At 36.7% G+C, this 26146-nt stretch overlaps 1 protein-coding gene across 1 annotated transcript; it reads right to left on the bottom strand.

The window, feature by feature from the left end:
- Nucleotides 1-1166: 1166 nt before the first annotated feature.
- On the bottom strand, nucleotides 1167-25052 carry hdac3 (histone deacetylase 3). The gene is made up of 15 exons (XM_066649104.1): nucleotides 24888-25052; nucleotides 23121-23203; nucleotides 22869-23011; nucleotides 22629-22710; nucleotides 22244-22300; nucleotides 18281-18336; nucleotides 17894-18027; nucleotides 16570-16650; nucleotides 16113-16186; nucleotides 15937-16001; nucleotides 15575-15664; nucleotides 13010-13068; nucleotides 12381-12460; nucleotides 11460-11617; nucleotides 1167-4459 (listed from the first exon to the last, which is right to left on the bottom strand). The coding sequence occupies exons 1-15, from the start codon at nucleotides 24940-24942 to the stop codon at nucleotides 4390-4392; spliced, it is 1287 nt and encodes a 428-aa protein (XP_066505201.1). The 5' UTR covers nucleotides 24943-25052; the 3' UTR covers nucleotides 1167-4389.
- Nucleotides 25053-26146: the final 1094 nt, after the last annotated feature.

Below are 26146 nucleotides of genomic sequence, written 5' to 3'. Positions count from 1 at the left end.
GAATTCAGTTTCTATTTTAGAGAACTTGCATTTTCCTGTTTTGGTAGCTTCACCAGTTTTGAACCTGACTTAAATTCAGCACTTTCGAAAACAACGCATGTAGATTGTCTGGTTTTGTTGCTTGCACCACTCTGCAATAAATTCAGCAATAGCTGGATATCTCAAATTAACATTTGGTTAATTTTTTAATCCATTTATTGGATATCAGTGCTAACTTTTTTTTTTAACTGACTGAAATATGATCAGAGGTGGACTAAATTCCACAAAATCCAGCAGTTTAGGATCAGAAAAATTCAGAAATTCAGCAATTTAAAATGTAAGTAAATTGTCTGGTTTGGTTTACAGTGGTGCAATCAAAAATCTGATTTGTATTGGTTGTAAATTCAGAAATAATTAATTACTTGTTAATTTTGCCATAAAAGAAAAAAATGAAATCTTTTCAGGCTGTTAGATATCAGTGCAAACAAGTGTTCAGATGTGGACTATATTTAGTTATTATATATAATAATTACCGCACACTAATAGATTTTGAAGTGCCTCATGATGCAACACAATACAGTTATGTACTTATTACATTTCGAGGTGATTATATTCAAGTCTGAAACTAATACATTTATAAATTGTAAATCGTCGTGTATTGTTTTTCAGTAAAGTGTTCAAGCGACGTGAAAACAATATAATAGCAGTTTTGCTATTAATTTTGGCTTTTCTCTTCGTGTTAGTTGGGAAAAGCAATGACGTGTGGATTGCATTTCACATTGTCTTATTACAGTGATTGCTTTTCAATTTGGCACTAATTCCTCTCCATAGAGCTCTGTCCAGCATGCTCGCGGCACAGCAATGAGAAGTTTGAACGAGACATGAGAGTGGCTGCAAGATAGGTGAGAAATTCCTTTTCCAAAGTTGTTTGGACATTTAACACTCCTCTATCCAGTGTCAAGAAATGTCCATATGAACAGACGTTCAATGGAGGAAGCCCAAAAGGCAAATTCCTTTACTGAGACTCCGGAATTAACCTGTTTTATTGTATATGCCCTTTGTTGTCTTCTGTGTATTTTATCTATGTTGCCGATGATTTCTTACTGTACTTTGTATAAATGTTTGTATTACTTATTGTAAACAACACTATTTTGGTAAAAACTACACTCATTTTCTTATTGATTGACAGTTGTACTTTATAAAATATTGAAGACTGAAATAAAATCCTGTACAAACAACAAGGTAAAATTGGGATACAGCAACTTGTGAGAAATTGCAAGGACTAAACCACATCTTTTGCAGCTATCACACAATTGTAGGAGGTTATTGGGCTGCTGACAAATGGAATGAAGAATAACCAATCACCATCTCATATAACAACGGCACAGATCAAAGTCTGTATGACAGTAAATGAACAGTTGCTTCCTGTAGTAGCAGTAGACATAGGCAGCATGAAGACCTAATTGACAGACAAGGGCCAAACCATTATTGACAGATGAAATACTTGTGGGTAGCTGGGAGTCTGCAGTGAAAATGAAATTAATTGTAAAATTGTTTTTAATGATCATTGTACGACCAAAATTTGACATCTGCATTTGACCCTTCCGTAGTAGTGAACACACACTTGAAGTAACGGGCATGCACCTTTGGCACTCAGGGAGAATTATGGGGGTTAGGTGCCTTGTGCCTTCCAATCCCAAGCTCATTTCTTTTTTCAAACATGACCTACTTCTATTGGTCTAAAGAGAGAAATGACACAAACCAGGGTTTTGGGCACTCAAGGGTTTCTGATGTGCAAGGGTAGTGAAATATATATAACATTTACACATAAAAGGGCAGTCGCAAAAATAGAAGTCGCATTATTGTGACACAGTCCTCCTGAACACGATTACACTCTGCTATTTCCATATATGAGAATCCATAACAGAGTTTTGCACCCTGCTACAAAAGGGACTGCATAGATATAGACCAGCACCCACCCTGACCCCTTCTGTCAATATCAACAATAAATGGCATGCAGACATTAGAACTGGATCATAGAGAAATGGAAGAACGCTCTCCAAGTCCAATTTCCTTTGCAATGAAGTGGATGGCTGGGAATATTTCATTCATTTATTTGGGAAAGTGATGGCACCAGGATCTTTTATGGGAAGAATAGAAGTGGAGGTGATGTGACGCTCTGGGCAATTTTCTGTGGGGAAATCACATCTGGCTATTTATGTGATATCAATGTCACAGGCTCCTCCTACCTAAACAAGATGGTCTTCATTTTTTTTTCAACTTTTGTGGCAAGGTGAAAGATTTAATATATTGTCAGTCCATAAACAATAAGCAATATGAACATATTTGCAGACATTCCGCAGTATAATACACTGTTAATAAGCTGTTAACCAGTTTTGGACAAGGTTTCATTGCAAAGCAACAGGACTTATTTTGAATAGAATGACTTTTCTTGACAGATTGAGTTTTACATATTTATATACTGCAATACAAAAAAATAAGCACTTATTTAGGAAAGATAAAATCATGGTACTCAAAGAAATGTACAAGTCAGAAAAAGCTACACAAATAATTGCCCCAAGTTAAAATATAAAAGAAAGAAAATAAAAATTACAGTACTATCCCTGGTTTTAAAAAATAAAAAAATAAAAAAACTAGGAAATGATCACACTTGGAGGATGATGCTCACCAAGCAAGTGAAACTAACTAATTTCATCTAACAGCTAAACATTCCGGCTTCATTGAACATACCACAAAGTCAATGAAACCACTTGAATTAATGGCATACTGAAAATTATGGATTCACTCAATGCTGAGGTAAAAGCCATGGAATAAATTAGCACTTTCCCTTAAAAAAATAAATAAAAATAAGAGCTGAAAAAATTTGAAATCATTATAAAACACTTTCAAGAAGGAAATTCTGTGGCAAAAGACAGAGGTTCTTCCCAGTAGACTATATCCAATTGGTGCCCGTATAAACCAGAGGGGACCACTTCAGAATAAGACAACACTTTAAAAATAATTTAAAATCTGTTTATTAATGGTAACTAAATATTTTGTTAATGCATTCAAAGTTATTAATAACCAGTTATAACAGACAGTAATGGCAACAGTGACCTGTTGTTTGCCAAATAGTGAACCCATATGCATTTACAGTTCTAAACCACAGATACTTCTAAACTTGCCAGATACCGACCTTACTTTGTCTTCTCCATCAGTCGACCTTAAGCTTATCACACATTTGTTAATACATTTAAGCACCAAGTTTAATATAGTCATGTCGTTTTATAAAAATTAATGTCTTTTTATACATGAATGATAATGTGGTTTAACTTAACATGTGAAATGACTAAATTCAAAATTCTTTACCTTGATATTTTCTGTAGGTTATATGACATTTTCAGTATTAGACAAAAACAAGTCACTGTTGCCCTTTCTGTTTATGTTATAAACGAATAATGACTTCAGGTATTATCCAACTAATTAATATCCATGTAATAAACAGATTATTATGACATTTATTTTAAAGTTGTACCCAAAAGGATGTTATAAAATACATGTAGATAGACAAAAAGAAGAAATCTAAGCATCAGAACAGAAAACGCAATATACTTTGAAAATACACCATGCACAATAAAATTTTAAATAAAAATATATGGGTGGAAATAGGAGTTAATATTTATCACAGAACAGTTAGAAACCAGCTAGGAAAAGGTAAAGCCAAAAGAAAACCAAGCCTAACCCCTTAAACACTGTTAGTGTAGGCTAAAAAGAAGAAATAATGGACAGTATGTGATTGGATGAAAGGGGTATTCAGTAATGAATCACAAATTCATCTTTTACTTGGTATTATTCTTAAAAAAGGTGCACATTGACATTTTGGACACTTCTGTCATTTTACTGATAAAATGTTTAATCAAGTTATTTAAAGAGCTGATAATGCATCTTGCCACAGAGCAGTGAGTGTTAAAGCCTTTCTACAAGAAGGGCATATCAACTTGACATGACCAGCAAACATTCCAGAAAGAAAGTTATATAAAAAAAATTATATATATAAAATGGCAAAAATCATTCCATGATTTCTTCCCCTACTTCAGCAGGATAAAACAGCCCATTAATTCAAGTAATTTTATTTGTTGAGGTATAAAAAAAATCAGAACGCTTAGCTATTAAACAAAATATTTTTGTGATATGTTTTTGTTTGTTTATTTTCAATAAAGTAAAAAAAGTTTTTGTCAACATGTATTTTTAGCCAGGGGTAGTGAAGCAACCAAGAAAATAAACTGTGAGATGTCTTGGGCTCTATTATTTTAAGTCATCATATAGAGAGGGAAAAAAAAAAAAAAAAAAAAAAAAAAAAAAAAAAAAAAAAAAAACACTCCCATTTTTAAAAAGTGTAGAAGATGAATGTCAGATTTCCACATCACTCTCTTTGTCATTATCATGATCGCCATCATAAAATTCATTTGCTGCTTCAGGCCTGTTAATCAAAAAAGAAGAAACATAATAAATAATCAAATGTATATAATTTCAAGTCATATCATGAAATACCTGTTTGAAACCAATATTCTTTGTAATGTGAATTCACCTCAAATTCATGCATTGAAATAAATGCACATCCCAAACAACAAGGGTTTCAGAAATGTTACCAGTAGTGGCATATATTCTAGATTTCATTCGCACAGTGTTGTAATTAGCTGAATGAGTCAAGATGCAGTTGTCTTAGGTTCTCTTTATACATTTCCATCTGAAATATGAGCATCAAAATAATCTCTCTAGTACTTTACTATAAAATGTAAAGTATTTTATGAGTATGAAAGTTTTTGACTGTGCTATAAGTAGCTTTTGGTCAGCCAGTAGCTTTAAGCACAAACTCTAAATTACTATATTAGAAGCAAGTGGCTGAGAAGCTGCTATTAAAAACAGATGGCACTGAATTGAAAAAAACAAAAATACAAACACATGATTCTGTGGTGGAAATCACTGCATGGATTCAGAAACACTTATGAAAACCATAATTGCAATTAAGTACCTATTATGCAAAGAACAAAGCTTACTGTATATAAGAAGAAACCAGAAACACTGCTGCATTCTCTTTGCTTCACCATCTCTTTGGTTGAGAATCACCCCTGACTGGTCTACAGACTTGATTGACATGTCGTTAAACCTGACAGCCCAAGCTACATGGCCATAGCAGAGATCTATGGGGAACATTCATTCATTATCTGTAAGCGCTTATCCAGTTCAGGGTCGTGGTGGGTCCAGAGCCTACCTGGAATCATTGGGCACGAGGTGGGAATACACCCTGGAGGAGGCGCCAGTCCTTCACAGGGGAACACACACACACACACACAAACACCCACGGACACTTTCGAGTTGCCAATCCACATAACAACGTGTGTTTTTGGACCATGGGAGGAAACTGGAGCACCCGGAGGAAACCCATGCGGACACAGGGAGAACACACCAACTCCTCACAGACAGTCACCCGGAGCGGGACTGGAACCCACAACCTCCAGGTCCCTAGAGCTGTGTGACTGCGACACTACCTGCTGCACCACTGTGCCGCCCAACACCTAACATATTTAAATGATTTTAATTGCTGTACTTTTTTTTTTGAACCGTTGTTTTTGTTTTTTTGTTTGTGTGTGAATCGCTTGTGGGCTCTCCAGGCTTTGTGGCGCCACAGTTTTTTTCTTTTTTTTTTTGCAAGGAAGAGATCGCATCTATAGAATAAATTCTTTTGGTTTTAATTCAGTAGTCAATTTAGAGTACTGACTTACATTATCGGTGTCCCGAGAGTCTGCCCATTTGACTTATGTTTAAATATGTACAAAGTATGTAAACAACTTAAAAGAACTGCAGCGGAGAGAATGAGCATTAGCACGATCCAACGATGTCCCTGTGGTGCTGTATCGTGGACAAATTCTTATCCTTCACGATCTGCTATCACCATATCGCACACCCCTTCAACAGACTCTAAAACATTATGAAAATCTATAGGAAGAACATTATGAGGGCCAGAAAAGGGTTGCAAGTATTGCACAATCACTGTTAACTTACCCTGACAAAGTAACAGGAAGAACATCAATACATATATATGATGATGGTATGTTAGCTCTTATAAGAGTAATCTTATTTGTAAAATATTTTTTTAATTGTTCACACACAATATCAGATGTACGACTGTTCAGCATAGCACCATTGATGAGAGAATCAATATTAGAAAACAAAAAGACTGAATTATGCTTATTAGCTATTACAAACTGGATTCCAAAAAAGTTGGGACACTAAACAAATTGTGAATAAAAACTAAATGCAATGATGTGGAGATGGCAAATGTCAATATTTTATTCGTAATAGAACATAGATGACAGATGAAAAGTTTAATCTGAGTAAATGTAACATTTTAAAGGAAAAATATGTTGATTCAAAATTTCACAGTGTCAACAAATCCCAAAAAAGTTGGGACAAGTAGCAATAAGTGGCTGGAAAAAGGAAATTGAGCAAATAACGAACAGCTGGAAGACCATTTAACACTAATTAGGTCAATTGACAACATGATTGGGTATAAAAAGAGCTTCTCAGAGTGTCAGTGTCTCTCTGAAGCCAAGATGGTAAGAGGATCACCAATTCCACCATTGTTGCCCAGAAAGATAGTGCAGCAATACCAGAATGGTGTTACCCAGCATACAATAGCAAAGACTTTAAGTTATCATCATCAACTGTGCATAACATCATCAAAAGATTCAGAGAATCTGGAACAATTGCTGTGTGTAAGGGTCAAGGCCGTAAAACTCTACTGGATGCTCGTGATCTCCGGGACTTAAACGTCACTGCACCTCAAACAGGAATGCCACTGTCAAGGAAATAACAGAATGGGCTCAGGAATACTTCCAGAAAGCACTGTCAGTGAACACAATCCACCGTGCCATCCGCCGTTGCCAGCTGAAACTCTACAGTGCAAAGAGGAAGCCATTTCTAAGCAAGCTCCACAAGCTCAGATGTTTGCACTGGGCCAGGGGACTTTTAAAATGGAGTGTGGCAAAACGGAAGACTGTTCTGTGGTCAGATGGGTCACGATTTGAAGTTCTTTATGGAACAGTGGGACGCCATGTCATCTGGACCAGAGAGGACAAGGATAACCCAAGTTGTTATCAACGCTCCGTTCAGAAGCCTGCATCACTGATGGTATGGGGTTGCATGAGTGCTTGTGGCATGGGCAGCTTGCATGTCTGGAAAGGCACCATTAATGCAGAGAACTATGTTCAGGTTCTAGAGCAACATATGCTCCCATCTAGACGTCATCTCTTTTAGGGAAGACCCTGCATTTTTCAACAAGATAATGCCAGACCACATTCTGCAGCAATCACAACATCATGGCTACATAGGAGAAGGATCCAGGTACTGAAATGGCAGCCTGCAGTCCAGATCTTTCACCTATAGAGAACATTTGGCGCATCATAAAGAGGAAGGTGCGACAAAGAAGGCCCAAGACGATTGAACAGTTAGAGGCCTGTATTAGACATGAATGGGAGAGCATTCCTATTTCTAAACTTGAGAAACTGGTCTCCTCTGTCCCCAGACGTCTGTTGAGTGTTGTAAGAAGAAGGGGGGATGCCACACAGTGGTAAAAAAATGGCCTTGTCCCAACTTTTTGGGGATTTGTTGACGCCATGAAATTTTGAAAACAACATATTTTTCCCTTAAAATGATACATTCTCTCAGTTTAAACTTTTGATTTGTGATTTGTGTCCTATTCTGAATAAAATATTAGATGTTGGCACCTCCACATCATTGCATTCAGTTTTTATTCACAATTTGTTTAGTGTCCCAACTTTTTTGGAATCCGGTTTGTAAATTAAATTATTAAAATATGCAGCTCTTGCATCCCTAACCTTATTGTTGAACAAAATCATCAAATCTTTCATGTACAGAAAAGGGACCTGAACCTGAGACAGTTTCCATTTACTCTTTGCCTGTCTGCACTCTGTTTTCAAATGCACAAGTCACCTTTTATACACGGAGAGGGATTAGTAAAAGTTTTTTAAGGTTGTCTTATATGAAGCCACATCATCTAAAATAGCTGAACACAAGTAATTAAAACAGCCAGCCAAAACATAACACCTAATGTTTATGAAAACTTTCAAATACACCCAATGACACAGGAGAAAGGGGAGGGGAAAAAATTGTTAATTCAGGGGTACCTTGTAATCTTTGGCACATATATTCTAATGCCTGCTTTTCTCCAAAAACAAGTTGAAACCTGGACTTGTCTGACCACAGAACATGTCTCCAATGTTATTTGGGTCAACTCAGATGAGATAAATCCCAGAGAGCCAATTGGCATTTCTGTGCAAAACAAATCCATGGTTTCCTCTCTGCATAATGCAAGCTGCTTTCTTGATGCAGCAGCAGAGTGTGCCAAGTAGGGTTGCAAAATTATGGGAATCTTCCAAGTTCTGAAATTTACCATGGGAATTAAAGGGAATGTATGGGTAATTACGGGTATTAATGGGAATATTCAAAGCTAAAGTTGAGAAACATATATTGTTGGTAAAAACATACTGAAGCATAATCTTGGCTAAAATAATAAGATATGATACCAGAACAGATGAATTACAAAGCTGCTCCTCAATCCCAGGCACATGGCTATTGAGGCCACATCCCCTGCACTGTTCATTCCTCCATCACATGTACACATTTGCACACATTTGGACCAAAGGACTACCAGGTAGTCAGGTAAGTTCTGGCCGATTAAATCAGACCGATTTTTGCCATTTTTTATATAATCGGCATCAGCAGATATGGGTGGAAGAGGCCAATATTTACACAACACTGTGGGAAACTCCGTCATTCTGGCTGTTAGAGCACCCCTTGCATCCATTTTGCCATCTTACAGGCAGACATCATTAAAGGAACAAGTACAGGAGTACAAGCCTCCAACCTGTAGCTGCATGCCGTCTCATCAGAGAAAACGGTATGAATTATTTTCTCTTCTTCATCTCTCACTATTTGTTACTTTGTAACCTACACTCAATAATCTGCATCATAAACGACTGAGCTGATAGTTGTAACCTAGAAACCAAGCGTTATTTAGCCTCTTATTTCGCTCATTGGTTGTCAGCTCCTAAAAAAAAAAATCACTCATTGTTATATCTGTCAGTACTACAGGTCCAAAATCGACAGTCAATGTACCCAATTAAAGTTTAAAGTCACTGCTTTTCATTGATTTAATCATGTTATATATAATCTCACTCGATAAAGAAGTAATTTGGTCGAAATATACCTAGCCAGGAAATTATGAAAAAATATTAGTGACATTACAGATTTTCAAATTTTTCATGGCGCCATATTTGAGTCAGTGTGTACATGTCATACACCAATCGAACGGTCAGACTCTCAGGTTCATGAGAATATATGCTAAAATATAGGACTAAGGTATTAAAGCTGAAAGAATAAGATATTCCAAACTTCAGGTTTCTTCCTCATCAATGACAAAACCGCTGCTTCTCGAAGCCTGAAGAGCCCACAAGCGGCTCACACACAAAGTTAGCATCGCTTACCTTAGATAGTCCCCTTCAAAATGAGACTAAATTTGAGTCTCTCCATCAAACCCAAGGAGGAGGGACAAACACGCAGCAGAGCTCATACATTTTCACCGCCTAACAGACCCAGACACTGCGAGAGAGACTCAAACGATTCTGTTTGGCAGCCACAAGCTCCACAAACAATAGTCAAGTCAATAAACATGTTTCAAAGCTTAGATTTCTTTTACTAGTTACACTTCCCCACTGAGGACATTTAAATGCAGCAGGGGGTGTGGGGAGGATGCTCTACAGCCAATCAGTGCACAGTTCTTGTCTTTTAACATGTCAGACATTTAAAGGGACACTGTACTCAGTGAGAAACAAGTGTAAACATCAGAAATAAACTCAGTACATCAGAATAAAACACACCATAACTAAGGGTTTTTACTGTTTGGTGAGGGGTAAATGTCCACTTGGTGAGGGACAGGAGACTAGTTTCTCAAAGAAAGTAAAGAAAATCTCTAAGATGTTGATATTAGGACTAGACAAGATATGTACACTGTATTTTTGCAGTAAAAGTAATCATTTTCCTTATGGAGAGCTTGGGGTCTAAAGAGACATTTGGAGAGTCCATCTGTCCACTGTCTGCTTCAGCTTCAATAACTTCAAATCAGTAGGAGGTATCAACTCCAAATTTTACCTGATGAAAGTAGACCCCTGGAGACACAATTTTAAAAAGAAAAAAGTAACAGGACTCACAAACTCTTCAGTTTATAGTCACTAACATTTTTTCCAAAAATAAGACAAGCGCCTACATTTTTTTTTCATAAGCTTTTGACCACTTCATATATATTTCAGGACTCTAAATGATTTCTTTTACAAATTTGAAGAGTTTTCTGTAAAAATAAATCACGATAATGCCTCTAGTTTATTCACTGTTTATTCCTGAGGAATGGGAATATCGGCTTTACATAATAAGCCATCGGCCACTACTGCTGTCTAAATATCGGCATCAGCCATGAAAAAACCCATATCGGTCGATCACTAGTGCCAAGTGACAATATTTTCCAAAGCCCATGTGGCTATGCCCATCGTTGTAGCGTGAAAGTTTCTTAAACCATACTGCCTGAGTGTCCCATGGACACAAACATTCATCAGCAGTTCCCACTGCCATTAGGCACAGAGATTTCTCCTGACTCCCTGAAACTTTTTGAACTGTATTTGGTGAAAGACGTAAATATCATTTCACAAAGATTTTCACAAGGTTTGGTACAAACTGGTGAACCACCATCCATCTTTGGATCCTTGGAAAGCCTAAGCCCTTGGTGGCTGAAAGTTTTATACTCAGTCTTGATGATGCCTCCTGTTACCGTAACTCACCGTATATAATTTTTAACTGCATTTAGCCACTTTCTCATATGGTCTACTTTCTCATATGGTATATGCTTTGCGCAGCAACTAAACTTTCCTGAAAACGGGGTTTGCATTAAATTCACAAATGTTATTGATGATTTATTGTCTTACATCAATCCAAGCTAAAGCCAAGGTCAAGAATCACTGTGACTAGAGGGTTGCTGTTTATGCAAGAATGCTTACATCAGAGAAAACTGTTACGTTGTGACAGTCATAGAGCATGAGAACTGTGCAAGTTTTCCTTGTGTATCAACCAGCAAAAACGATGTAATATTGCGTTTTATATAATTGACCTTATTTCACATGGAATAATAGGAAATTCAGGAAGCACTTGGTAATATTACCCATAAAAGAAATTCCAAACCATTAGCATAAGCTAAAAAATAGATGAAAGTTTTAGGGTGATTCTTTGAAGTACTGTGTATTGCATGGATATTTGTAATTTACAGCCAAATAACAAAACAAGCCAGAGACAAGCATTTCCTCTTCCTCGCACTTTCCATTTACCCTGCCAATATCCAACAGCAGGTAGCTTACCTAGAATAATTATCTTCTGAACCCCTCTCATCAGGGTCAGCATCATCTGTCCGCTCATAGCTGAGCAGGTCTGAGGGGACATCATGGATCTGAACGCTTGGTGCGTGGTTTAGCATCTTCAAATTCTCAAAGACAGTCTGACGAATCTGCTCTAAGTACTGTGGAAAAAGTAGTATACATTTTTCATAAAGATTTCTCGTAGTAGGACATCCCTAGTCAGGATCTTCATAAAAATGTAAAAATACATTGATTAGCCATAACATTGTGACCACCCACTTGTTTCTACACTAATTTCTATTTTCTCAGCTCTACTGAACATACAGAATTGCTTTGTAGTTCTACAATAAACATATTTTGTTTGTCCCCTTTCACTTTGTTCTTCATGTGGCCAGGACATGACACAAGTATTATTTATATTTTGGATCATTCTCAGTGCTGCTGACGTGGTGAAGCATCAATGTGTGCTGTGCTTGCAGGAGTGAATTATATATAATAATGCTGCTGGTATTTTTAAAACCGTCACCAACCAAAATTACTTTGACTTTATACCAACATGATGGCCCAACAAGGTAGGTGCATCTAATAGAGCATTCAGTTGGTGTGTCTAATCCACTAGTACCAGCATGACACACAATAAAACCTCCCCAACATCAGTGTCACTGCGGCACTGAGACTCATCCACCAATGAAATCATACCTACACTGTGGGATGTCCTGACCAATGAAGAACAGGCTAAAAAGGGCTAACAATATTTGCAGTTTAACAGATGGAACTATAGTCTGCAATTGTATAACTACTGTATGATCGTGCTGAGGGTAGTCATAATGTTATGGCTGATTGGTGTACATAATTTGTTCAGAACAATAAACTATTAAAAGACTACTGTATGCAGTGTTAGTCAAATTGAGAATACATCAATACCTGTCTGGAGTTTTGGTTCTCAATCCTTGTGCTGACATCTGGATGAAGTGTGAAATCAGGTGCAAAATATTCAAAGTATTCTGTATAAAAATAAAAATACAAATATTAGAATAATTGTATTCCATTGATAGTAGGTAAAAATTAAATAAAAAACTTAGTGTTGTTCAGGCTTAAATAGTACTAGATAAACTGATGTGAAATGTGTGTGACATTAGGTTAAAGAGTAAAAATAAAAAAAATAATAAAAAAAAAAAGGCCAAAAGTATAAAATTGGGAATGTTGCTCATACTTGACCATACTTAAGTTACACTATGGTGTACTTAGTTTGAAAGCTTGGTTTATATTTGTCAGAAGTTTAGAGGAGTTTTGTGAGAAAACAAAATGTTCTCAAAGCAAGACTGAAAAAAAAAATTAAAAAGCATCATAATTTATTATAAAAATATTGTTATACTATGCATTGTAACATTGAAATAGAAACATTGCTTCAAAGCATACATTTTAATTTTTAAATGAGAAAACAAAGCAATTTAAACAATAAGTGTAATGAAATGATCATGTTTAAAAATTACAGCAATAATGACAACGTCTTAAAATCCAAGTTCTTGAAAGTTTTAAGAAAAAATACATACCACTATAAGGTAGTTCATCACTAATGGACTCTTCAACTAGCAAAGATGTTTCAAATGTCCTAAACAAAAACAAAAAAAAAAAACAGATTATAAAAACCTGTAAAGAGAAAGTACAGTCTGTTTGTGTTTATGTCACATGACTCTAGAGGTCTGCACAAGGTGGGCTTGAGATCTGGTTTTGAGAAAACGTGAATAGCATTATATGTACAGCGCATTCATCAGAGCGAGCACAAAGACAACAGGTTGCGGGAAAGTGTGGGGGGTATAAGGAATCGTTGGGAGAGGCAGGATGCAGTAGTCAGATTATTGCAGGAAGAAAGTATTCTGAAGGTGCAGCCTTTTTCTTTACATTACACATGCACATAATGAAGCAATACAGTCCAATAGAAAATACTTCTACTAATCCACTAACAATCTATTTAAATTTTTTCTACAACATTGCCTTTTCTGCAAAAGCTTATTAAACAGATTTGCTGAGGCCCTTTTCACACATATCTGGGCTTTTTTAAAAATGGAGATTTTCCTCCCTGCATTTTTGAAAATACCCCAGTCCCAACTAGGGCTGTGGCATATTGAATCTTTAGCAATAATATTGTCATAATTTGTAAATTATAAAAAAAAAAAAAAAAAAAAAAAAAATTGTGATAAGTGACATTTTGATTTGCTTACGTAATAATGTCATGCAGTTACTCATAATATGGCATACGCTTTTACATTAGTCAATTAGACACAGTGAAAAGTATGGTGGAAAGTGAAAAGTATGCTCCGCCATACCATGAGGTGCAGGAATTTAACAAAAAAAAACAAAAAACACATTGGTTTTTGGTTTGGTTACGTAATATCAGATGTACAATAAATCATGGCATTATGTAAGAAATGAAAGGAGGTCATAACAACACAAGCCGAAACAACTAATCCGTTTCACCACCTCAAGCAGAAGCAACTGGTTGAGGACAAGGCAAAGTCAGCAAAGCAACTAGTTTTGTTTTGTTATTTACTGTAAAGCTTTAAGGTTACTTTTGTAAAATTGTTTACATTTGCTGTTTATATGCACACACACAATTTTCACGTTTTTATTTTACAAAATAAGCAAATGTTTACAGATTTTTTGTCACCTCTTCTGAATGTTTGATTCTGTTACATTTGTAGTAAAATAAAACAATTTAATATAATTAATGGATATTAAATATATTTAATGTAATATATTTAATAGAAATATAACATTTATTTTGTTGTATTTTTCAGTGTTTTGTTATATTGCCAAATATATCGCTATTGACAAAACACAAAATATTGTGGAATTATTTCAGGGTCATATCGCCCACACCTAGTCCAGACTATACGATAACAGTTGAATTATCATGCCAGTCCAGTAGGGGGCCATACAGGGCAGCCGTGGCCTAATGCTTAGGGGACAGCAGGTAGTGTCAGTCACATAGCTCCAGGGACCTGGAGGTTGTGGGTTCGAGTCCCAGTCCGCGAGGAGTCCTCTGTGAGGAGTTTGGTGTGTTTCCAGGTAGGCTCTGGACACACCGCGACCCTGAACTGGATAAGGGAGTACATACAGCTGTATATATAATGGGGCCGCACGGTGGCGCAGCAGGTAGTGTCGCAGTCACACAGCTCCAGGGACCTGGAGGTTGTGGGTTCGATTCCCGCTCCGGGTGACTGTCTGTGAGGAGTTGGTGTGTTCTCCTCGTGTCCGCTTGGGTTTCCTCCCACAGTCCAAAAACACACGTTAGTAGGTGGATTGGCGACCCAAAAGTGTCCGTAGGTGTGAGTGTGTGAGTGAATGTGTGTGTGTCTTTTGCCCTGTGAAGGACTGGCAGGGTGTATTCCCGCCTTCCGCCCAATGATTCCAGGTAGGCTCTGGACCCACCGCAACCCTGAATTGGATAAGCGGTTACAGATAATGAATGAATGAATGAATGAATGAATGAATGAATATCTATCCTTCTACAACACAATGTTCTACTCTATCTAGGTGCTGGGAAGAATTTCTTAATTGTTCTAATCCTGGGCATATTTACCCAAGGATGGACATGTTTTTAGAGTGTGCAGGTGCAGGCGAGTGCTGCTAAAGTTTGCCTGTGTGTGCGAGCATGAGTGACGCTAGATTGTGAGAGTAAGTGCAGGCCTGAGTGATGCGATATTCTGTGATCAGGGGAGAGCATGAAGTGTGGTCGGAGCAGATGGGTCTGGGTATTAAAAATCATCCCTATGCAGACCTCTAGATCTCCATATTTGTATGTTTTCTGGGGAGGGTTTATCCAAGATGTTGGAAGACTGCTGTGAGAATTTGATTTTTACATTGAGCCACAAGAACATTAGTAAAATCAGGTACTGATATTGGATGAATATCTCCAGTTTACCCCTAAAAGTACTAGTTTTTGCAGGCAATTAAACTACAGTGCCAATGACCATAACTTTTTTGCTAAATTCCCCAGTTAAAAATGGTCCAATTACTATATTTACACTGTATAATCTTTGACAAAGTAAGAAATTGCATTATCTGCATCTCATTCCTCTATTTTGTTAAGGCATATATACAATAAAATAACCTACCAACATCTAGCCACATTGCGGACTGTGTACCCTCCTCCACCCAGGACAAGCAGAGGGATCTTGAAACTCTTCACAAACTCCACACATTCTCTAAAATTAGAAAAAAAAAAAGTAAAATAATACTTTTAGTAATAATTAGGTTGTATCACTCTTTAAAAGCAAAAACATGCTTTTGCAACCAAAGACAGCCTAAGATCAAGTGTTGACTTGGAATGAGGCAAGTTGTTATATATATTCTTGCACAATTTCTTTTTTTCCCCCAGTATGAATGCATTTTTAAAATATTGCAATGGTGCGTACATATGTCAATATACACCTCTAATTTGATTATTGTTTAAATAAAAAAAAATCCTTGTTCTTACCCATGACCTCGTATACTGAGATTGAAGCATCCCAATCTGTCACAGCCCAGTGAATCAGCTCCACACTACAGACAATTATCCAGCATACATGCAATTACAAATATTATATAGAGGAATAGTGTAACCAATACAAAACATAAAACAGAGAGAAAAGAAAAACTAGAGATTTTTTTTACCTGAAGCACAATACATGTTGGCTGATAGAAGTCTACAACTTGCTTGATTACAGGCTGAAACAATTGCCTGTAGCCTAAAAATAATGAGAAACTGTATCATAATCGCATTATGATTATGTTATGATAAGTAGCAGTTGTAGTATGCTCATATGTATCTGACAATAACCAATACACTGTTTTGCGCATCTCTTTTTACATGTAATGCACAGTTGCATAAATAATTGTTAGATAATTAATAATAATTAGACATTATAAACCCTTCCTTATATGAAACTGAAGTAGAATACTCTTGGAATAAGAATTAGAAAAGCACTGCTTATTAAGCATTCTACCTTTACTACATAAAGCACAAAAGAGTAGTAGGCAGCATAATAACATTACACTCACATGAATGAAAGTAAATCGCTTAGTAAACTTACAGAGTTAAGCAATAAGCTTACTCTATTCAAGCACTCACTCTGGTCATCAATCCCATCACGAAGAGGTACGTTCAAGCAGTAGTAGCGACCACTCTCTGCTCCAACTTCATACATGTCACCTATGAAAAAATTCACAAAAAAAAACATAAGGAATAGAAATACATTATCTTTTAGTTTGCATATGTTTCTATATTCTCTCATAAGTTGACTGGCTCTTTACTGTGCACAACATGAAAAACAATGTGGGTGAATATTTATTTTTTCAATGAGACCAAGAGAATTGTCGTTTTAATAGTATGCAACACTTACCATAAAATGACAAAAGAGTAGGAAAATACTTGAATGTTTAATTGCAATTATGTGTTATACAAAAAATAAAAACACTTCAGTTATTTGAACACTTAATGCAGTCATTGAGCATATATTTAACATATTAAAACAGGGTAATATATTCCACTAAACTGATGTTATATTTAAAATATAAAATAAGGCATACTGGATAAATTTTACTTATATAACCTGATCTCCCATACTGACAAGCTACATAAAGCATATCAAACTATGGGTATACCACAGCCCCCAGAAACTGCATTGTCAAAGTGTGAAGTTTGTGGTGTTTTTGGAGTGTTTTTATGGTGTCATGTGTGGTATGATCTATGCAGTGTATGTATGTGGTGTGTGTGTAGTAGGGTGTGGTGGGATATGGAGTGAGTGGTGTGATGTGCAAGTAGTGTGTGGATGCTAGACAGTGGTTAAGGTATCTCAAGTAGTTTCTAAGGTGTTGTATCTGAACTGGTTGCTAAGGTGATGCTGAGCAGTTGCTACTGTATATAATGTGGCTGCTACGGAACCAGGTTGCTGCCAAGTTGTTTTAAAGCAATTACCACATACAGCAGCGGCCAAACAACAACCACTTGGGATATATAGCTACCACCTGGGGCGCCATAGCATCTTCCAAGCTACACCTTAGCAACCATCATGCACCTTGCACCAAATGAACCACTTGGGAAACCATGGTAACTACCTAGCAACAACTTATTAACCAGCTGGAATACCATAGCAACAGCCTAGATACTGCATAGAAGAAAACAAGACAGATAGACAGATACATATCTATCTACCTATCCTTCTACAAATGTATCAACCTTTTTTTGTTTCAATTTTACCTTTGCAAGTACTGGTATTTCCTTCAGGTAACACATACCTAGTATCTTTCCAAAGTCTCACATATCTCTCAAAATGGTCAATGATTGTTGATACAGTTTTAAGGCATTTAATATACTGCAAATTCCGTACATATGATATTAAGTTAATGTGTCAGAACAGAACCATCAGTTAATACAAAAGAATAATCATCCATACCTGTTCCAGGAAAAAAATAGTTTCCATATTTATGAAAGGACACAGTCATGACTCGATCAGTAAGATAAAATGCTTCCTGCACTCCATCACCATGGTGAATGTCAATATCAATGTAAAGAACACGTGGGTGGTACCTATCAAGAGGATTGGACAAAGACAGGATTTTAATTGAAAGATATCAATTTTAAATTATAAAAGTCATGTAGACTTTGATAGTCAAAAGAACAAATTGCAACATCATCTAAATAAATAATACCTTCTGAGGATGGATTAAGAGTTGAAACATACAATCTATAATTTTATGATCAATTACTCCATGAACCTAAATGTTACCAGTTCAATTTTTACATGTACTACTATAGTGAGTAATGCATGACATCCACTTACTTAAGTAGTTCAAGAATGCTTATGACAATGTCATTTACATAACAAAATCCAGAAGCCTGAAAAAAAAAAAAACAGAAATGGTGAAGGTAAAGATGCATTATGATTTCACTGGAGTGTCTGCATGCACTTGTATAGATGCCATCACTACAATATTCTTCACATTTTATTTAATCTGTTAGGTGTTGGGCGGCACGGTGGCGCAGCAGGTAGTGTCGCAGTCAAACAGCTCCAGGGGCCTGGATGTTGTGGGTTCGATTCCCGCTCCGGGTGACTGTCTGTGAGGAGTTGGTGTGTTCTCCCCGTGTCCACGTGGGTTTCCTCCGGGTGCTCCGGTTTCCTCCCACAGTCCAAAAACACACGTTGCAGGTGGATTGGTGACTCGAAAGTGTCCGTAGGTGTGAGTGAATGTGTGTGTGTCTGTGTTGCCCTGTGAAGGACTGGCGTCCCCTCCAGGGTGTATTCCCGCCTTGCGCCCGATGATTCCAGGTAGGCTCTGGACCCCCCGCGACCCTAAAATTGGATAAGCTGTTACAGATAATGGATGTTAGGTGTTTTCCCAGACACAGTTTTAGTCTAGACTATGTGCTCCTTTCAAAGGAAAAATCACAATTCAGAATAGTTGTGTAGCACAAGACTATGCTTAATCCCTGTCTGGGAGAACACCCCTATATGTTCCAGTTAGGTTAGCAAAATTCCATGAATTTTCTAAGTTGGGAAATTTACCATGAGAATTAACAGGTAATTATGGGAATTAACGGGATTCAAATGGGAATATTCAAAGCTAGTGGCACAGCAGGTAGTGTCGCAGTCACACAGCTCCAGGGGCCTGGAGGTTGTGGGTTCGTTTCCCGCTCCGTGTGACTGTCTGTGAGGAGTTGGTGTGTTCTCCCCGTGTGAGCCCCCTCTGGGGGCTCCGGTTTCCTCCCACAGTCCAAAAAAAAAAAAAAACACGTTGGTAGGTGGATTGGCGACTCCAAAGTGTCCGTAGGTGTGTGTGTGTGAATGTGTGTGTGTCTGTGTTGCCCTGTGAAGGACTGTCGCCCCCTCCAGGGTGTATTCCCGCCTTGCGCCCAATGATTCCACATTCCCAATGTGTTTCTATAAGCAAGAATTAATACTTATTAATTATTTATTTAACATTTTGAAGAGCATTAGCTTAAGAGTTTTTACACTTTGTCATTTTATTAAACAGAAGTATGTCATTTGATCTGTGGGGACATTTCACACCAGCTAACCACGATGAAAAGTCGACAATGCATCTGTTGCGTTGGACACAGACACATACTCATCAGTTGCTAGTCCCTCTGGCATGAGAACATTCTTTGATTCAATGGATGCACTAACCCAGAAGAATGCAGATGAGTGTTTTGCCCGAGCAATTTTTGCAACTGGCTCACCCCTGAGGTTACAATTAAAGGTCTACTGGAAGAAGTTTTTCAACATTCTCTGACCAACATACATTCATCCAACCAGGCATGCTTTATCAACTCATTTGTTTGATGATGAGTTTAGCAGGGTGCAAGCCAAGGTCATAGACAGCATTTCAGTCATATCGGATGGATGGTCAAACATCAGATTTCATTATCAATTTCATTGTCACTACCCAGCAACCTGTGTTCTAAAAGAGCATAGACACAAAAGACAACCGACACACGGGTACCTACATTGGTGAAGAGGTGAAAGCAGTGGTCAATGACCTTGGGCCAGACAAGGTTAATGCAGTTGTAACCGACAATGACCAAAATATGAATGCTGCCTGGGCACAAGCGGAGGATGCATATCCTCATATTGGCTGTGCTGCCCAACACTCTCAGTCTTCTCCTTAAGGACATCAAGGAACTGAAGACAATGCACACACAATACAAGAGAGCATAGGAAGTGGTGAAATACATCAAAGGCAAAGAAGTGCTTTTAGCAATCTATCTCTCAAAGCAAAAGGAAGAAGAGTACTACACTGAAACTGCTCAGTAACACACAATGGGGTGGAGTTGTAATCAAGTATGAAAGTCTACTGGAGGGAAAGGAGTCTCTGCAACAGATGACCATCTGTCAGACTGCAGGCATCGAAAGTGATGTGAAGAGAATTATCTTAGATGATGTGCTTTGGGAAAGACTAACTGGAAGCTTCACTATCCTCAAACCCATAGCAGCAGCCATTACCAAGATCGAGGGGGGTGATGCCACCTTTTTGCTGATCTTAAGCAGCAAATCTAAATGGCTCTTCCCACTTCCTCCCTCCTCAAAGCGGAAGGAAAGGTAGTAGAACAATTAATGGACAAGTGGCAAAAGTTCTGTATGAAGCCAATACATGCAGCAGCATACATGCCTGACCCAATGTATAACAAAGGTGCACACTCCCCAGAAGAGATCGACAGCGCTTACAAAGTTATCACCGCTTGTCTGACCACCTGAAACTTGATGTTGGCAAGTTCTTGGTAGTTTGGCCAAGTATCGTACCAAGCAATGTCTTTGGCAAGGCGATGGGATCTGGCAATCAAGCCAGCACATACCAGCATACATCTGGTGGAAAGGCCTTTGTGGATCTGAGACCATTGCGCCCATAGCCTCCATCCTCCTCCAAATCCCACCAACATCAGCAGCCTCTGAAGTGAACTGGTCACTGTTTGGGAACACCCACACAAAGGTTCGCAACAGGCTCACAAATGAGAAGGTGGGACAACTAGTGACCATCCGAGCAAACCAAAGGCTCTTTGAGCCAAACACAGAGCCATCCTCAACTAGGCTGGACAATGACACAAAAGAAGAGGAGTCAGATGTTACAAATGATTAGGAAGTGGACACGGGGGCTACCAAGGTTCAGGAAGAAGCCTGAAACTATTAAGCAAATAATGCAGAGCATGCAGGGTCCAGGCTTGAGAAGCTTGTGGAAAAGCACGTTTATTTGATTTGATGTTACATTTATTTTTTTATTTTTTTTGGTGTAGGGTGGGTGTGGGGTGAGGGGGCGCAGGAGTTGACCTCTTGAGTGTTTTTGAATATTCAATGAAAGAATTAAGCAATTATAAATTCTGGTTGCAATTATGTGTCATATTTATTTGTATTGGTATGCCTGCCTGTTGACAAAAAACAGCACATCATTGATGACAGTGTATTATATGGTTCCTTTAGATAGTTCCCAAGCTAAATTCCCATGGAAAGTTACCTGTAATTTACTGGAAATTTGCCAGATAGATTTTTTAATGTATCAGATATTCCTTAATGAAAATAAAAGTAAGAGAAACTGGCAAAAACAAGAGAGGAATAGGAAGACAACCAAGCTAAAACAGAGCTAAAAAACAAAGCATGTGTGTGTTTAACTGGTAGGAAACGTGTTACGTTTAAAACTGGAAGTTAAAATATAAACAGCCTGAGGAGCTTATAAAGGCAGGAACACACCCTGAAGTGGGGGCCAGTCCTTCACAGGGCGACACACACTCACTCACATCTACGGACACTTTTGAGTCGCCAAACCACCTACCAGCATGTGTTTTTGAACTGTGGGAGGAAACCCAAACAGACCCAGGGAGAACACACCAAACTCCTCACCGTCAGTCACCTGGAGTGGGGTCTACACTACCGTGCTGCCCTGAAGCACACTTTCTCAATTGCAAAGTATCAGTAAGAACAGTAGTACAAATAAAACTTTACTTTACATCCAAGTAGCAAAAGATAAAAAAAAATCTGTAACTCTATCATCATGACAATATACAAGGACTTTCTTTTATTATTTACAAAATATCTATCATTAATTTTATGTTATTATTATATTATTAATATTCAGTTTTTCTGAGACTTGTAAAAACAGATAAGAATCAGGTGAGAAAACATTTAAAAACATTTAAAAATCTTCATTTCCATGTCTTTTTTTTTTTTTTTTATAAATTCTGTATTAAAAAACATTTAATTTTACTGCCCCAAATGATACAAAACATAACACACAGAACCATCAATCAATAAACTTACCTCAAACTTTTTAGCATGGTGTAACCCTCCAGCCCAGTTGATAGCAATGTCGCAGATCTAAGAGATTTTAATTTCATTTTATTTATTGTCTTTTTTACATGAACAATGGTTGTAAAAAAGTAAAGAAAAACATAAAAATAAAACTACTTTTTTTTGTTAAACTATCCCTGCTCTTAGCCACAGACACTCCACCCACAAGGGCTCTAAAGAGATTCTTATAGTGTGTTAGTCAGTCTTATTTGTTTCCTGCATAAGTAGGTGGTTCTTGGCCATGCTAAGTTAATTGGCAATAGGTAACAGACTCTCCTTAGAAAGTCTGGCAATGCGAGTCTAATCTATCATAAATAAAGCTGATTGTGGAATACATCAGAACATTACAACAAACCTTGTGGTTTAGCTGAGTTGCTCCTTGCAATGAGGCACCAGTGTATCTTGAACAAAACTCAAACAACCCTGGAAAAACAGGACTTAGCGCCAGCAATCACACACACATATGTGCGCATGCGCACACACACACACACACACACACAATTAGAAGATAAACTAAGATTGTAAGATAAATGCCATTGGATTAACTATTTAAAAATTAGACAAAACGAGCAATAAATAAATGTGATGTATTCACCAGTCATCGCCAACATTAAAGGTGTTCAGACTCTTTGTAAAACCTTGCATGTTGTTGGGGCTGACTTTTTGCAGAAAATCGATATAGTCCTCTGAGTGGAAACGGCACATATCATGCTGGGACGCCTTGTATGGTTTGAAAACCTGTTAAGGATGGAAAAAAATGAATGGATGATTTGAACGGTTTATTTAATACTTATTTATATTTCATCTCGATATTTATAGTGAAAAGCAATACATAAATCTGCAATACCATCATTTTCTTGTATAAGCCATAATGCAAGACCAGACTGTGGGTTAGGGACAATCTATGAGGCTTCATTGGATGTCCAGTACCTGTAGTGGGATAAAGGAGAGGTTAAGGGTAGAACTAAAAACAAATAAATGTCGGATCAAGGGGCTCCCCACTACCAGTCTAGGGGCGCAGCTGCATTCCTTAAAAATACAATTTGCCTACTGCATAATGTTTAAAAATAGTACTTTCACTGCTGTTTACGTCAAGGTATGTGGTGTGAGTATTAACATGGTAGACGTGAAATAAAATGAATTTTACTAATCACCAAAGGGAAATTCACAAAAAAAAAAAAAAAAAAAAAAAATTTATATATATATATATATATACACACACAAAAAAACTAATATTTTTAAGTGAGTACCACTCTTCTTTAATCTTATAATGAGTCATTAAATCTATGTAAATAGAGACAACGGATGGCATAAAGATGGATCAAGACATTCTGGAACATATTGCTCTGCTCAGTATTGGAGGACTATCTCAGTAGCATGCCATGGTTCCTCCAGCAGGATAATGACATGAAATACAAAGCTAAAAGCAATCAAGCATCACTAAGGACAAAATATATAGTATTCCCAAGTGGCCTTCTGAGTGACCTGATCTGAATCCTGAGCCTCTATGGAAATATGGCGAACTGTGTTAAAGGTATAAAAGACTGGACATCAAGTAACTTCCTACTATTCTGACCAAACAAAGCTTCTTCTTAATTCAAAACGTGCCAGAAGTAAACTGTCTAAACTAATTAATTTCCATTTCTGTTTTAAGTCCATTATTAAATTATTTGTTTATATTTATTTAGAAATATAGGGCCACATATCTGCAAGCATGTTTTTAAATAAACCAAATAAAGGTTTTTAATTATTTTTACTAAAATTCTTAAGCTGACATTACTGAAAAATAAATTTTAATGAAAAAAAAAAAAGTCATGTCCGTACTTAAATAATAATAACAATAAAAAAAAAAGTTATTCCAGTCAGTAGAATGAAGCTGGAATATTACACGTTTGTAGTTGTGAGTTTTGGCTCATTTGGCTTGAAAAATGGATTGGACGTTTATATTTTGGAACATAAAAACATATATCAGTTATGGATGTGCAAAACAAAATGACTTACCGCCTTTAAATTACATTGTTTTTTTTAAATCACATAATAATGAACACTTTTCATGGTTTACCGTCATTATTATGACGTCCAGTCACATAATTATGAGTTACTCCGTAATAAATTAATTAGAATCCGATATTAATGACGTTTCTTATTGTTCATAACACCAAAACAGTGGGATTCGAGTTTTACTCAATATTACACGTTCTTACGAGCGTTTAAACAATCACATCACACAATTGTAATGATAAATATTGTTATAAGATAGACTTATTAATAGTTTAACTATTACTCAGATATTAAGATGCAAATGAGATGTAAAATAAAGTCACACAAGTCAAAATGATGGTAGATTTTTTCATTATTGTGACTTACGGTCCCTGTCAGAGCCAACGCTTTAGCTTTTAAGCCAAAGACGTTATTCTTGTAAAACTGCCACAGCGGTAATATTTACAAATTACAGTTATGTGGAGGTAATTAAAAACAATCAGGGAACAATAAAACCCCTGTTAGGCAGTGTTTTATATAACTGTAGCCCTTTCCGTTCCTTTTCGGTAACGTTAACATCATTTCTGTTTCACCTCAGTAGCGCTAACACTGTTCTTTTGTAAGTGTATCTCACCATAGTGAAAATTCCCAACGTCTGGATCATAGAAGTATGCCGTCCGGTTCGTCATTTTCCAAACCACGATAGACTTGCACGTAGATTCAAAGAGAATTACGGGAGAAAAAAATCAGACCTTTCTTTCTAAAGCTTCTTTCACTGACCGGCCGCCATTGCAGCCGCCATTACAATTTCTACACACACACACACACATACATACATATACACACACAGCTATTTCTTTATTTTATTTAGTTAACTTATTTTTATTATTCATTTAATTTATCAAAAAAAAAATTATTTGTTGACTGTTTAATGTAGGAATTTTTATTTATATGCATATGATTAACATAAATGCGTATGCTACATTTTTAAAGATGTAATAAAAGTTCACGTACAAACATACAGAAGATTTACATTAGAGTTCAAATAAAATATTCTATATTGTTAAAAAAAATATTAACGAATTTTTAAAAAAAAAGAAAAACAAAAAGCTTGTAGAAGCCTCCTACTGTGCCGTTCTTCAAAATAAAAGCCCTACATTCAAGTATAGGCATTTAAAGTGTGTTTGTGTATTTAACCCTATATGTCAGAAAAGACAGAAAAAGGAAAACATTTGCTTTTTAATGTTTACAAACCTGTTTTAAACGATTAAAGGCATTACGAAGCTTTCGGAAGCATTCGCAAAATTGAGTTTATGGTTCAGTGTTTTGAACCATTTACATGTGGCTCCATGCTGCCATCTAGTGTCCAGTTTAATTTATCACAATGACTTTCTTTCCGATTATTTTAATTTTTTCCATTGAAGCTAATTCACAAAAATAAACCTTTATCCAAACATAAATATATTAGTTTAATCCTTTGAAAAAAAAAAAAAAAAAAAAAAAATATATATATATATATATATATATATATATATATATATATATATATATATATATAATCACTGACATGGTTCTCCATCTTATATTCACATTAGGCAAAGAAAATATCAATGGAGATCTCAGAACCACACCCAATTTTATCATTCAAAAGCCATTGAGGGCCTTTACCTGGATCAGGTGCGTTTGACTAGATTTGGAGCTAAACTGTACAGGATCTCCAGGATGAGGACTGTAAAGTAGTGTAGACCTACCATTCAGTGGAAAAGTGCCATAAGTGAAACTGTATGCTTTGGGCCACACCGCAATGGTGAGTAATTTTGAGGTAGAAAATGTAATTAGATTATTTCCAGAAATGTATGAATGTAATTTAATATTTATTGAAGGCTTTATATG

This window comes from Hoplias malabaricus, chromosome 17 (assembly GCF_029633855.1).
Source record: "Hoplias malabaricus isolate fHopMal1 chromosome 17, fHopMal1.hap1, whole genome shotgun sequence".
Lineage (NCBI taxonomy): Eukaryota > Metazoa > Chordata > Actinopteri > Characiformes > Erythrinidae > Hoplias > Hoplias malabaricus.
This window is presented reverse-complemented; position numbering and strand designations above follow the sequence as displayed.